Source organism: Rhodamnia argentea, chromosome 5 (assembly GCF_020921035.1).
Source record: "Rhodamnia argentea isolate NSW1041297 chromosome 5, ASM2092103v1, whole genome shotgun sequence".
NCBI lineage: Eukaryota > Viridiplantae > Streptophyta > Magnoliopsida > Myrtales > Myrtaceae > Rhodamnia > Rhodamnia argentea.
In genome coordinates, this window is record NC_063154.1 from 29,817,944 (window position 1) to 29,832,040 (window position 14,097).

At 39.4% G+C, this 14,097-nt stretch overlaps 1 protein-coding gene across 1 annotated transcript in view; it reads left to right on the plus strand.

Annotated features, from left to right (window-relative positions):
* Positions 1 to 12,179, plus strand: part of LOC125315325 — a 213,988-nt gene extending 201,809 nt beyond the window's left edge. Inside the window, exons 3-7 of the mRNA XM_048279776.1 lie at positions 7,138 to 7,202; positions 9,451 to 10,155; positions 10,443 to 11,141; positions 11,234 to 11,950; positions 12,159 to 12,179. Coding sequence (XP_048135733.1) covers positions 7,138 to 7,202; positions 9,451 to 10,155; positions 10,443 to 11,141; positions 11,234 to 11,950; positions 12,159 to 12,179 — 2,207 coding nt within the window. The remainder of the gene's footprint in view (positions 1 to 7,137; positions 7,203 to 9,450; positions 10,156 to 10,442; positions 11,142 to 11,233; positions 11,951 to 12,158) is intronic.
* Positions 12,180 to 14,097: the final 1,918 nt, after the last annotated feature.

The following is a 14,097-nucleotide window of genomic DNA, read 5'->3' on the forward strand; positions in this document are numbered from 1 at the left end:
AAAATAACATGTTTTTGCCATTAACGAATGTCTTTACAACATATGAAAGTTCTACCATATATGAAAGTCATTTACCCCTATAATAGATACATTTACCAATTACAAGTAGCACATATTTAGAGTAACACGCAATCTTATCAACATATTAGAAATTGATCGCTATGGATTGCTTTTCAACGGCAAACATCTAATTTTATGGTTAGACCAGTTCATTATGGAAGCCCCTCTTAAAATATATTTAAAAAAAAGTACTTGAGGACGTACTGACCAACCCCAAAGGGGTTTTTGGTTTTTCTGGATGTGACGAGAAAATTGAATTTTATGCACTACTAACTAGAGTGTCTTATCCACCTAATTACAAGAATTATTTCGACCAAAAAAAATTACAAGAATTATGTGCCTCATGACTTTATTGTTTTTACTTAGTCAAAATATTTTCAAACGGCGATGATGCATCTACACAATTGAGGGTAAATTGACAATTTTGATGGGCGTGTTTGTCATGTGAGACTAATAGATGCATAGAAATTTAGCTAGCTAACATTCAACTATATCCGAGTCCAATATGATGAATACCCATCATATACTACTATTACTTTGACATTATACTTATCGAGCATCTCTCTCATAAAATTATCGAATATCCGTAGTGTGGTAATTTTTACGTTGACATAATCATTTTCTTAAGAAATGTTACGGAATGCAAACTAAACTTGCTTATTCTTGCAAAAACGTCATGCTTGCTTAACTCCAGGATTGGTGTGGTTAGTTGGGGCATTCCTGAAATTTTCAGCTCGGAACCGAGGAATCGTCTGTTTGAATCCCACAATTTGGAGGCAAAGTTGTTTTGGGTTAGAGCCACTTGCACATGTTAAGGCCTGAGCTTAACTAGTTTTGCAGGATATTTCAATGGCTTAACCTCCACACCCGTGGCCCTAGATTGTAGCCAAAATAATTGCCTACTTGAGGAGAATGCTAACTTCATATGGTAATTTTTTTCTAGTATGTGCACTTATTCTCCATATATTGGGTAGTTACTATGCAAAAGGTCCTTACCAACTTAATTACAAAGGGAACGCCCCTGATGACTTTATTTATTTTGTCAATAAACCTGTCAAAGTTCGGAATATGATACATGAAAGACTCGAGACATGTCGTCACCTAACGGTCAGCATGAATTAGATATTAGTGCATCGCCACTTAACAGTGGGGGAAAGGAAGGAGACATCGGTCCACGTTGGTGGCTTGATAGATGGGACCGACAGCGGACTTTCTTTTATTTTAAATCGTTGGATCTCCGGAACTGAAGCTCACCCATTGATTCGTCATCCTTTTCCGCACTCAAATCTCCTTCCCTCCTTCGCCTCACAATCATTCTTGCTCTGTTTCGCTCGTTCTTCTCCTCGGCCAAACCATCCTTCTTCTTCTTCACTACCTGCTGCTCTTTCTCTTCATTCTATCTCTCTCTCTCGGTCTCCCCGTTTGATCGCTCTTTCTTTCTGGAAAAGGAAAAATCAAAGCAAAATGTCGATGGATTCTGCTGTTTCTATTGGGTGGGATGTCTTGAAGTGGGTAGTTGTTCCCGTCAAGCGCCAATTCGGATACGTGATCTCCTCCAAGAGCTACGCCCAGGATCTTCAGAAGGAGGTCGGGAAGCTGGCGTACGAGGCTGATATGGTCCACAATGACGTGGAAGTGGCCAGAAACAATAGCCGGGAGGTCTACAGTCATGTAGCGGAGTGGCAGGCAAAGGCTGAGAAGGCCTTGAAGGAGGCGCGAGACCTATTGGGCGACTTCGAAAAGGCGAGCAAGACTTGTTGCTATGGGAGTCTTCCCGAACCCTGTTGTCGCTATCAGTTCAGCAGGAAGGCCAAGCACATGATCGAGGGCATTCAGCGACTCGCTCAAGAATTTAGTGAATTCAAGTATATTTCCTTCAGTGGTACTGCTCCAGGGAATGCGGCTGCTTCGACTCCGGCCAAGAGAGAAGGCAAAGATGTCGTCCAGTCGACCATCTCGATGGCCTCAGCTTCTTTTGCCTCGATGTCAATTAAGCTTAAGGACGACGGCATGGTCCAATCCAGAGAATTGATCATGCAGGAGATCATGGCTGCTCTTGCTGATAACAACAATAGCGTAGTCGGGATTTACGGAATGGGCGGGGTCGGCAAGTCCACCCTATTGGACGACGCCGAAAGGAGGATAAAGAAAGCGAAGTCGTTTGATTGGGTCGCTAAGGCCGACGTGTCGGAAAATCAAGACATCAAGAGGATTCAAGGAGAAATTGCGCACGCGTTGGACCTGGACATAAAGGATGTGGAGTACGTCAATTCGCGAGCGGAACGTCTGCGCACGAGGTTGGAAAAGGAGGTGAGGGAGAAGAAGAAGGTGCTCATAATACTGGACAACCTGTGGAAAGGGCTTGACTTGAAGTCAATAGGCATTCCTTGCGGACACAACAACAAAGTCATAGGATGCAAGTTGCTGTTGACGTCAAGATTTCAAGATGTTTTGCGAAGGGAAATGGGCTGCGACAGGGACTTCCTCCTCGATGCGCTGAAGGAGGAAGAGGCAAAAAGATTGTTTGAGAGGACGGTGGGCGACAAAGTTCATCATGATCCGTTCAAATCCCTGGTGGATGAAGCTCTCAACAAATGTGCAGGTTTGCCTTTCCTAATTATTGCAATGGCGAATGTTTTTAGAGATGCCGATTTTCGAGAATGGAAGGATGTTTTGAGACAAATTGAGATGTCTACCAACAAAGGAATCAGTGAAAGAATAAACGAGATGCTGCAGTTGAGCTATGATCGTTTCAAAGGGGAAGATGGCAAGGAGGTGAAGTCATTGTTACGGCTATGTGTCGTTTACGGTGTCTCTAAGCCCTCTCTTGAAAACTTGGTGAGGTATGGCGTGGGTTCGAGGTTATTTCGAGAAGATAGCAGCATGGAAGAAGTGAGAGACAGGTTGAGCTCACTGATCCGAACCCTGAAAGCCTCATCCTTTTTGTTAGAAGACAATGAAGATGTTGATGGTTTCAAGATACACGACTTGGTTCGTGGATTCGTTGCCTCAGTAGCTTCAAGAGATGACCCTCTTCTGGTGTTGAAAAATCATGATAAGTCGGTGATAGAATTGCCGAAGGACAAGCTCAAAAGTTGCACATCGGTATGCTTTCCCTACGTTGACATGGAGGAGCTTCCTGAAGAGTTAGATTGCCCTGAAATGCGGATCTTTTTGTTGTTCACAAACAATGAATCTCTTAAGGTCCCAGGCTCATGTTTCAACTCTATGAGAAAACTCATGGTCTTACATCTTTCTCAAGTGCGGCTCACTCGTTCACCTTCGCCATTCCAGTTCTTGAAGAACTTACACACTCTGTGCCTAAATGATTGTTCGTTAGAGGATGTAGCCATGATCAGCGAGCTAAAACGGCTATGTGTACTCAGCTTTGCGAACTCCAAAATTCAACGATTGCCAAAAGAAATTGGACAATTGGTGGAGCTGCGGTTGTTAGACTTAAACCATTGCTCAAAACTTGAGATAATTGAACCGGGTGTGCTTGGGAGCTTGATGAAATTGGAGGAGTTGTATATGGAGAATAGTTTTGATCGTTGGAATGCCGTGGAGCAAACTCCACCCACTAATGCCGGTCTTATTGAGTTGAATAACTTGAAGAATCTCTGCACTTTGCATGTGTCCATTCTCGATCCGAGTGTGCTCCCGGAGGATCTAAACGTCGAGAAACTAACCAAGTGCCAAATCCGGATAGGTGATGTGCCACGCTTGCGAAGTCGCAATGTGTCGAGCACATTGGAGCTGTCGAGCACATTGGAGCTTGAGTTGGATCCAATGAGCGATATTCTTCGGAAAGGATGCATACAGACTTTATTAGGCAAAACCGACGGTCTCTTTTTAGACGGATTAAATGGAATTGAGCAAAGTATTTGCGCGTTATCGCAGAAAGGCTTTCCGAAATTAAAGCACCTACAGGTCGAGAATAGTCCCTCCGTCCATCACGTCCTCCAATCACCATCACATACAGAGTTTAAGATGTTGGAGTCATTACTTTTCGATAACCTCATCAACTTGGAAAAGATATGCAACAACCACATCTCCTCCAATTCCTTCAGTGCATTAAAGGTAGTACGAGTTGAAAACTGCGACAAGATGGAAGTTTTGTTTCCTCTTTCATTATTGAGAGAACTTCCACAGCTTGAAGAGATCCAAGTTGTCAACTGCCACTTAATGCGAGAGATTGTAGAAGTGGATGATTGTGGCAAACTTGAGTTGCGGAATTTGCATGTCTTGAACTTGCGTGATCTGCCGAATATGAAGAATTTTTGCACCGCGGGGATGGCTCCTTCAAGTTGTACATCAAACGACCATGTTGGCACTCAAGTTGCATTCTTCAACGGGCAACAGGTAACTTTCTATCAAAACAATATGTTATTTGATGATCTTTTGTTCATTTGCTAATTAGATGTGACATAGATTATTGTCCTTATTCTTTCTTCTTCTTTTTTTTCGGTTCATTTTCTGCCTAGTTACATTATCCTAATCATGCCTTCTCTGTAATTGCGTAAAGCAATCTTCCGTTACTCTTCATTGCATAGAACTCCACCAAATAGAATGAAATCCATGTAAATTTAGGTTGTGATAGGACTAGAGTTATTTGCAGCTTACATGCGGCAAGTAAAAAAAAAAATATGATATCTAGATGGCTTAGGTGAAAATCAATACGAAGAATGGGCAAGGGGATTGGGTTTTCAAATAGTAGCAACGATGCTAATCTAATTGATGCACGTCTTTTCCCTATCGTGTGTTTCAATAAGCACTTAGTCATTGCATAAGCCCTACAAGTATAAACGCACACAATTACACGCATGTTCATACTTGCAAAGCATATAACAGATATAGATATATGTAAGCACTTTGGGCATAACAAACATAAATCTTCAACTTCTAATTGAAAAAAAAAAAGAAAAACATACATCTTCAACTTGTGCCAATATCTCGTAGTCGAAGGCATTATTGAGTGACTTTTAGGAAAAAGTTCACGAGATCCCCCATGAAGATTTAAATCGGTAAACACTTACTTCGAAAATGTGGTTATATAAATTAGGGCGTATTGAAAGTAAATAGCTGACTAGGGAGGCCATACGTACCATGAAATTAAAAAAAATTAGCCTTTTCTTTGATCGTTTCATATGCTTGGGATATATTTCAAAGCCCTTTTCACGAAGTCAACCATCTTATTATTATTTTTTGTCTTAATCTCTTTCAAGATCATTGCCTTTTTTTCCTCATTTTTCTTTATTTATATTGGAAATTTTCAACTCATTGTAAAAAATCACATGTGACAAATAGGTGGAAATTGTAATTAATTGTTTAACAATTTTTTAGTGTAGTAGGTAAGCTGTTAAATTGTTTATTGTTAGTAATAGAAGTAAGTAAACTAAGGACAAACAGTGACAATTATCGTTGAAATTGATGGTGGAGTTCAAGGCTTGTGCAATATATTAGTTTCGCAAGTTATTAAACATGAGCTTACATGGAGAGAAATTTAAGTTGTCATTATAAATTTATCAAGTACGAAAGGAAATTAGCCCTGTCGTAGGTTTATTCTTATTATATAAATTACAATATTTCACGCATAAATTGATTGGGTCTGGCAAAGCCCAAGCGGGCTTAGGTGGATGGCGAAGGCGTCAAATGGAAGTTACTTGTAGTAACTAAACTTTTATGACAGTAATTTCCCTTATGAAGTACTAAATTACTTTTCAAGATTGCTAAGTTTCCTTAGGTAGGTAGTAAATTAGACATGCCTTTCTGTAATTAAGGAATTATAGCATAATAATTTACTTCTCGTGATTGAAACTTGCCTTGTTGATCACTCCATGAGATGTTGTCCTTTGTTTGTAAGTTGCCTATGTCTTTCATAACCACGGTCATTCTACAGTTTCTATATAATTTTGTCATGGTAGTAATGTGCATTGTGAGATAGTGTAGTACTTTTTGGCAATCATCCGACAAAATGAGCAATGTAAGATCAAAGTAGTAACATAACCTAAGAGGGAGTGGTTTACCTTATAGGAAGGAATTTATCTTGAATGTACTTCCTTTTGCTCTAAGGATCACTAATCTTCGTAGTCATTAGCAAACTGAATGAATGCTATTTCTTGACGACTGTAGTTTCCCTTATTGTTAATAAATTGCAGACAAACTCTAAACCGTCCACGAATATATTGCAAATAAAAAAAAATGAAGTTCATTAGTTGTTTTTGGGGTCGTAAAATACCTTTTCTGATTTTTAAATTAGCCTTTGTTTATCATAGCTTTTTGTAAATGTAAAAATCATCCTAAAGTCTGTAAATTTTCTTCCGCAACCATTTGTAATAACCTGCTATAGCACGTATGCTGATGGGTCTATCCGTCAGGTTTCAATCCCATCCTTGGAGTCCTTGACAATGGTTGGACTTCCCAATCTGGAAGATATATGGACCGATGAATCTCCGTTGGGGCTGAGCAGTCTCCAATCTCTTGAGGTCTCTTCATGCAAATCTCTCTCAAAGGTCATCAACTCCAGGTCACTAGTAAAACTACAAAAGCTACACACTTTAAAGGTAGAACATTGCGTTGCGGTCCAAGAAATTTTTGACCTCGATGGACTAGGCGCCGATGCAAATATTGAGACTCTCTCTGAGCTAAACACCATCTATATAGAGAGATTACCAAGCTTGAGGTGCATATGGAATAAGAATCCTTGTGGAATTGTGAGATTCCATAATTTAAAGCAATTGAAGGTGTTTGGCTGTAACAACCTCGGGTTTCTGTTTTTCCCATCCATGGTTCAATCTCTCCTACAATTGAGAGAACTAGAGGTACAAGGTTGCAACAAGATGGAGGCGATTGTTATAGAGGATGAAGGGTTGAGAATAGAAACATCAGAAACTCTAGTATTCTCGATGTTAACCAATTTATGCGTTGCAGGTTTGGAAAGTTTGACGTGTTTCTCTCGCAGAAAATGTAAGATTGATTTTTTTTCCTGGTTTAATCAATTAAAAATCTTCTTAGATTAATTCATCCCTGCAATGCAAAAGATGGCATTCCTTTGATCTGATTAAAAATCGATGACAGGTTCACGAGAAGCTTGGAGTGAGGATCGTGTCAAGTCATGCTATACTACCCTCTTCAATCAAGAGGTACGTAACAAACGCTGGGTCAAAATCTTAAATATAAAAAAAAAATCCAATGATTGGCATCAATTTTATGTGCATAGCACTTCACGAGTTTACATGATGTGCATTTCAAGTTGCCACATAGCGTTACAAATAATTGGCAAGTTTAAATTCACATCAATAAGAGTTGGATCAATCACATCAAAGTATTAAGACATTGTAAAAGATGATATATTCATATAGGTTATTGTTATGCCGGCCAGCTAAATAAGTAAAACTAACAAATAGTTATATTGAAGACGAAGCAGGATCGCCAAAGCCCACTTTGGTTAAAATTGATTGCGTTCCACAAAATCACAGCACCATAAAAGCTGGATAAGCCAAAGTAGAGTTACTCTTCAAATTGTGATTTTGAATTGAAATGAAGAATATATAGTAGTGTCACTATACATACAAAAGTTGGATAATTAATCTTCAATGAGCTCAATTGTCAACTCTCAAATTATGTGGTTAAATCCACTCCTGGTAACTATGTAGTAAAAGATTTTGTGATATAGCAATGTTCATTGGAGAACACTTTATTTTTGTTAATTTTGCTATAAAATTTATCTATATTAAGTTTGTATCAAATCGTGTCATTTATGGATTTCTCGGATAATCATTTGCAAACAAGTTAATTCATATTGTAAATTGCCAGCCTTTCAATTCTTATGTTTTTAGCTACATCCTCACGCAAACGGAATGTGATTCTGGTTGAGACTTTCTTTCCGTAAAGGGACGTGGGGCGTTCACAATGTGCTTACTTCAAGCTCTACTTACTTCTTGCTTTGTTTACTTCTCTTCTTTCCCTCATCGCACTCGATCAACGATATACCTTATACAATCCAGTAACCTGTTAGTCCAGGTCGGTATCGTTGTCCAATCCATGCTTTGTGTTGTAAGCTTTTTCCAACTCGATTTCTTTGGCTAGCATTCCTCTTCTTCTTTTTTTCCTTTTCATGGGCAGTAACGAGTGACAAAACAGAACATGCTACTCTCTTGATATTCGAGGTTTCCCACGTGCAATGGATCTCCTACCATTGTTATTGCAAGCATCTCATACATGCTATCTATGAACCATGAGTGGTCATTTACAAGAAATCAATATTCTGTATTTTCAAAAAACATAGGGAAATATAGCTTAAAAATACAATAATATCCCAAATTATACGTGTATTTTTCACACATATTTTTATACCTTTAAATGCTTCAAACATGTACAAAAATGTACCACAACATAGAGCATTTCAATATGAACACGTCGGTACCAAGAACGCGCCGATCGGACCTCATACGCATATTTAATTTAAGGCAAAACAGGAAATTTACGTGCTAAAAAAAATCGCGAAATTGTCAGCCAGTTGCAAAAGAGAAATATTCTCGCGTGAGGGAGGGCAGAACCAAAAACATATGCAATGCGGGAGAAAAAAAATTCGCTACAGCCGCTCGCACGCGCCCACACTGCTGACCCTGCACATAATCTTTGGCGCATGGCTTGCACGCGCCTACAATTTTTATCTAACGATTGGATCATCCAACACGGAAACAAAGCAATCAATCTTAAAAGGAAAATTCAATCAATTAAGTATATTGAGTTCTTTCAAGTGTAAAATGATATAAATAAGTTTTGTTCGTTTTGACCCAAGCAATCCCTTCTTCATTGTTTTGTTTTTTGACTTTTTCAATTTTTTTAGAGTGATATAATATTGAATAAAAATGATTGATATTGGCTTTAACCGGAAGTTATGATGTCCCTGACATATTTCACGTATATTTTGGCGTAATTAAAGATTATTACTTAATAAATTGTAATATTATTTATATCGCACATGTTTAATTTGAGTAAATTAATAGAAACCTAACAGGCTAACTAACAGAGTATGAGGAATAATACACTAATTTTGAAGTTAAACTTGTCCAAAATGAAACATTGAAACTACTTCTAGTAAAATGAATAAGGAAATTTACTAATATGGACAAATCAAACAAATTTGAGGAATATCATCCTTTTTGTTTTCAAATATTTCATGTTGTCTTTTGAAATGTCCTTAAAAAATATGGAGAGACTAATAATATGTCAAAACATAAACATAAAAGCTTTGGTATGTCCTTTGCAAGATGAGGATACGGCCACAATGGACAGACCAAGATTGTCAGGACCACCGCTTCTTCCATATGTATTCATGAACCTTTCGAACTAACATAATCACTAATTTCGTGAGCGATACCGCAGGTCGCGTTTCCTAGCTTGGAGACATTAGGCATCTGGAATATGGATAGCATTGAGACAATATGGGACAATCAAGTTGCTACGGAGTCTTTCCGCAAACTAAAGTCACTCAGCGTTTGTGGATGCGACAAGCTAGTGAACATTGTTCCTTCTCACATTCTTGGACGGCTTAAGAGCTTGGAAAGTTTGGATGTAGAATCATGTGATTCGCTTGAAGTTGTTTTCAAACTGCAGCCATTGAGTTCTCTAGATGGACATCCCATTGCTCGTTTTCCATTAAAAAAGTTGGAGTTATGGGAATTATCAAAGCTAAAGCGTGTATGGGATAAGGAACTTCACAGTCAAGTCAAATTCCAGTGTCTCCATTCCGTTACCGTTTCCAGTTGCGAGAGCCTCACCTCTCTGTTTCCAGCTTCATTAGCTCGAGATCTAATGCAACTTGAGGAGTTGAAGATCAATGGATGTGGTGGCATTGTGGAACTCATCGAGAAGGAAGGACTAGTTCCCAGGGATGTGTTCCCTAAGTTAACCTCCCTCGAGCTTAACCATCTACCAGAGTTGAAATGCATCTACACAGGAACACATGCTTTACGTTGGCCGGCATTGAAGATCTTGAAGGTGGATGGCTGTAGCAAAGTGGAGATACTTGCTTCGCAACTTGAGAATGAGATGCCACCTCATAAACAACCTCTCTTCTTGATAGAAAAGGTACGACCCAAGATTTTTTAATTAATTAATTTCTTGCTGCTTCGCCGGTAAATTGCGATTGTGATTACAATTGAGTGCAAACGCGAATGTAGGGATTTACTTGAGTGCAAACGTGGGTACAAGATGTCAAATGTAAAAGATCCGTGATAATGTCTATTGCATGGGGTGCATTTCCTTCCGTCGAATTGCATGAGACTCAACATCTTAAAATGCAGGACTTATACCACAATACACGAACACTCTTTTAACTAAGCTGGTTTTAGATTCTGATTTGACTAATTTCTCAGGGCGCATTCTCAAATCTGCAAGAGTTAAAATTGGATTTATGTGGACGGATGGAGATATGGCATGGGCATTCTCATGACGGAGAATTCTTCGGCAAGGTTAGAGTTCTCGAGCTTCATCATTTCTCGAAGGAATCTGCAATATCCACATGTGATCTTGTTCAGAGTTTAGCCAACTTGCAAGAGCTGGTTGTACGCAATTCTGATATAGAAGAGCTGAGCAACATTGTGGAAGCCAAAGGAGGCCCAAGGCACGAGCTAAAAGTAATACCACCATTTTCCAGATTTTTTCAACATCTCAAGACTCTAGATGTGTCATTTTGTGATGGGTTATCAAAGATGTTCACACCGACAATAGCTGGAAATTTGGTGGAACTCACGAAATTGAGGATAAGTAAATGCAAAATGTTGACAGAAGTCATTTGTGACGATGGAGGTGAGGAGGGGCTTGTGGTGGTTTTCAATCAATTGAAGTATATGGAGCTTGATGGGTTGACGGGGCTGAGATGTTTCAGCTCAAATAAATGCACTTTGATGTTCCCACTCTTGGAAGATGTCATTGTGAGTGGATGTCCCAACATGAAGTCCTTCTCTGAGGGACCAATAAATACGCCAAAGTTGGAGAGAGTACAAGCATCAACAGAAGCGTGGTTTTGGAAGGAAAACCTCAACATCACCATCCAAAATATGTTTAAAGAAATGGTATGCATCGGTTAGCAAATTATGTGCAATTATATGGACTTGTTGCGTTTTGCTAGCTAGAAGTTTACATTTAATGATGCTTTTTCTAACAGGCTACTGTTGCTGGAGTAAAGTCGATGCGGCTGTCTGAGTTCCCTGAGCTAATTGGAAAATGGCATGGCGAACTTATTCCCATCAAGCCCTCTTGGCAATTAGAATCACTGGTGGTGGATAAATGTCCTTTATTTACTAACGCTATTCCATCCAGATTGATACCTGTTTTAAATGAAGTGCAAGGATTGCAAGTGCGCGATTGCGAGTCGCTAGAAGAAGTATTCAATCTTGAAGGGTTAGAGGGCGTGCGAAGCACTCGGGTGCTACCTAGTTTACGACATCTAGACTTGGTCAATCTGCCAAAGTTGTGGCGACTATGGAACAACCACCTCCGAGGGATGCTGCGCTTCAATATGATATTTACCCTCACCCTTTATAAATGCAGCAACTTGAGACATGCTTTCACTCCATCGATGGCTCGGTATCTTGCCGGTCTGCGGTCGATGGACATAAAGGAGTGTGGTCAAATGGAAGGAGTGATCGCAGAGGAAGAAGGGCAAGGAAGCGCAGTGGCGAAGATTATATTCCCGAATCTTTATCGGATGGAACTGGAATGTTTGCCTAATATCACTAGTTTTCTCTCGGGGAAGAATCATCGTCTGGAGTGCCCTAGTTTAGAAAAGTTGACCATTGCCTACTGTCCCAAGATGAGAAGCTTAACTAGGCAACCTTTGATGGAGATAGGCCACCGCACTTCTTCACTTTTTACTCCACAGGTCAGTCTTCTCTTTCTTTATCCAATGCTTTTGATGTTTAGATTAAACATCTTGTCAAATGGAAGCACCAATGGAAGTTGCAATGCGACATCCGCTTTTTTTATTTCATTTGTTTTTGCCTCCGAAGTCCTCCACACGCCACACAATGTCATCAGTCAAGGATAAGAAATTGGTTACCCATTGCAAATTGATTAAACTTAAATTGTAGATAGGTGCCACCACTAACTAAAACTTCATAATTTTAAACCCATTCACAAATTGAATAAACTGAAATCTTCCCAATCACTGAAATCAAAGATAAAGAAGCATGAAACTAGTCACCCGATTTTTTGGCGGGGACAAGTGGCAATAGCGTAATTCACGACCAAATGAAAATTCCATACGGGCTCTTAAGTGAACAATTTATAGCAGCTCATACAATCGTTTCATTTTTTCGGCATTAGAATCTATTTTTGCATAGCATGTTTTTTTTGTTCACGAAGACTATTTGCATTTTCCCAGGGATCTTGTCACGCGAAATTTTTAGGAAATTGCAAAAGTATTCATGTGGTAGTTGAGGTCGTAATTGTGTTCTTTGGATCGTAATTCAATGAAATGTCACGTGTTTATGTGGAGAAATGGTAGAGAAACCGCCTCATCTAGAATGATTGGAGTGACATACCCACGTTCTGATTAACAAGGCAGTCCTAGAGGATTTCCCCAATTTTTGGATCGACGACGGCCATTGTCTCGACAGTGTTCATAGGCGAACTTGGTCCGATGCGCAATGGTACTCAGCTTAAAAACACGATGTTATCGGGGATACAACTCGGGAATAAGGAAGTTAAAACAAGAGTTCGTAATCCACAGATTGCTTGCAAGTGATGTCCGATGGCATCGTCCATGAATCGGGAATACCTCTTTGTCCTTTCAGATCATGTGGAAATATTGTTGTTAACAAGTGTATCAAATTCTATGTGTTTTTCCAATTAGTTATTGCCTAACGAAATATTGGGATTTATACGGGTTTATTCTTTGCTTGTTCCAATGCAGTATACTCGGCCTAAGTCATCAGCCCATTAAAATGAAAGCATCAAGCAACCCCTCCTTGATTGTGTCACTAAGAAGTTCTAGAATGTTGTGATTTGTGGGAGGAAAGTAAGTTCATAATTCAATGTCATCAAATTTATGGTGTCATTTTTCCAAATATGGCAGGTACAATTTCCGAAGCTCGAGTCGATATCTCTCTCTCACATGGAAAATTTAAGCAAAATATGGATGGATAGTCCTCGAGATACTCTCACTTTTGAACATTTACGGGAAGTGAAGATTGAGAATTGTAAGAGCCTTGAAAATCTGTTTCCGCGTTGGGTGGCTACAAGTCTAAACCAATTTGAGAAACTTCGAGTGGAGTTTTGCGCAATCAAGGAAATAGTCGCGAGTGGGGATGGCACTCCACAGTCCACTACTGTTCAAATACTTTTCCCGCAATTGATCTCTCTAGTATTCCATGATATGCCACAACTCAAAAGCTTCTGCCCTAATTTGTCTACTTTGAACTGGCCATTCTTGGAGGAATTGCGAGTGACACATTGTGACAAACTGAACATATTTCCTTTGGTGGCAACCATGAACAAGTGGCCTCAGAGAGATGATCATCAGGACATTTCAAACCAAGAAACACACTCTTCATTTGAGAAGGTATGACTACAACTCTTCTCCCTCGGTTTTTACGGCACATGATTTACTGCTGAATCTTGTTGAATTTACTTCTCTCATTGTATCGGCAATTTCGCAGGACATTTTCACCTTAGAGAGACTTTCATTGGTCGATAAGGATATTCATATGATACAAAATGGAGAATTTTCTGAGGACATCTTTGGCAACCCAAAAGCACTAACATTGGCATGTTTTCATGATGAAAATGCCGTCTTTCCTCCGATATCCCTCTTACAGAGATTTCGGAACCTACAAAGCCTTGAGTTCTTTTGTAGTGCTTTTGAAGAATTATTCCCCGATGAAGGGCTTGTTGACGAGGGAAAATGTTTGGTGCTTGAAGATTTAAGAGAAGTCAAGTTAAGCAAGCTACACAACATAAAGCATGTATGGAGGAATGACCGTTTAGTGTCCAAAATTCTTCAGCGTATTGACAAACTTGAGGTTCGGG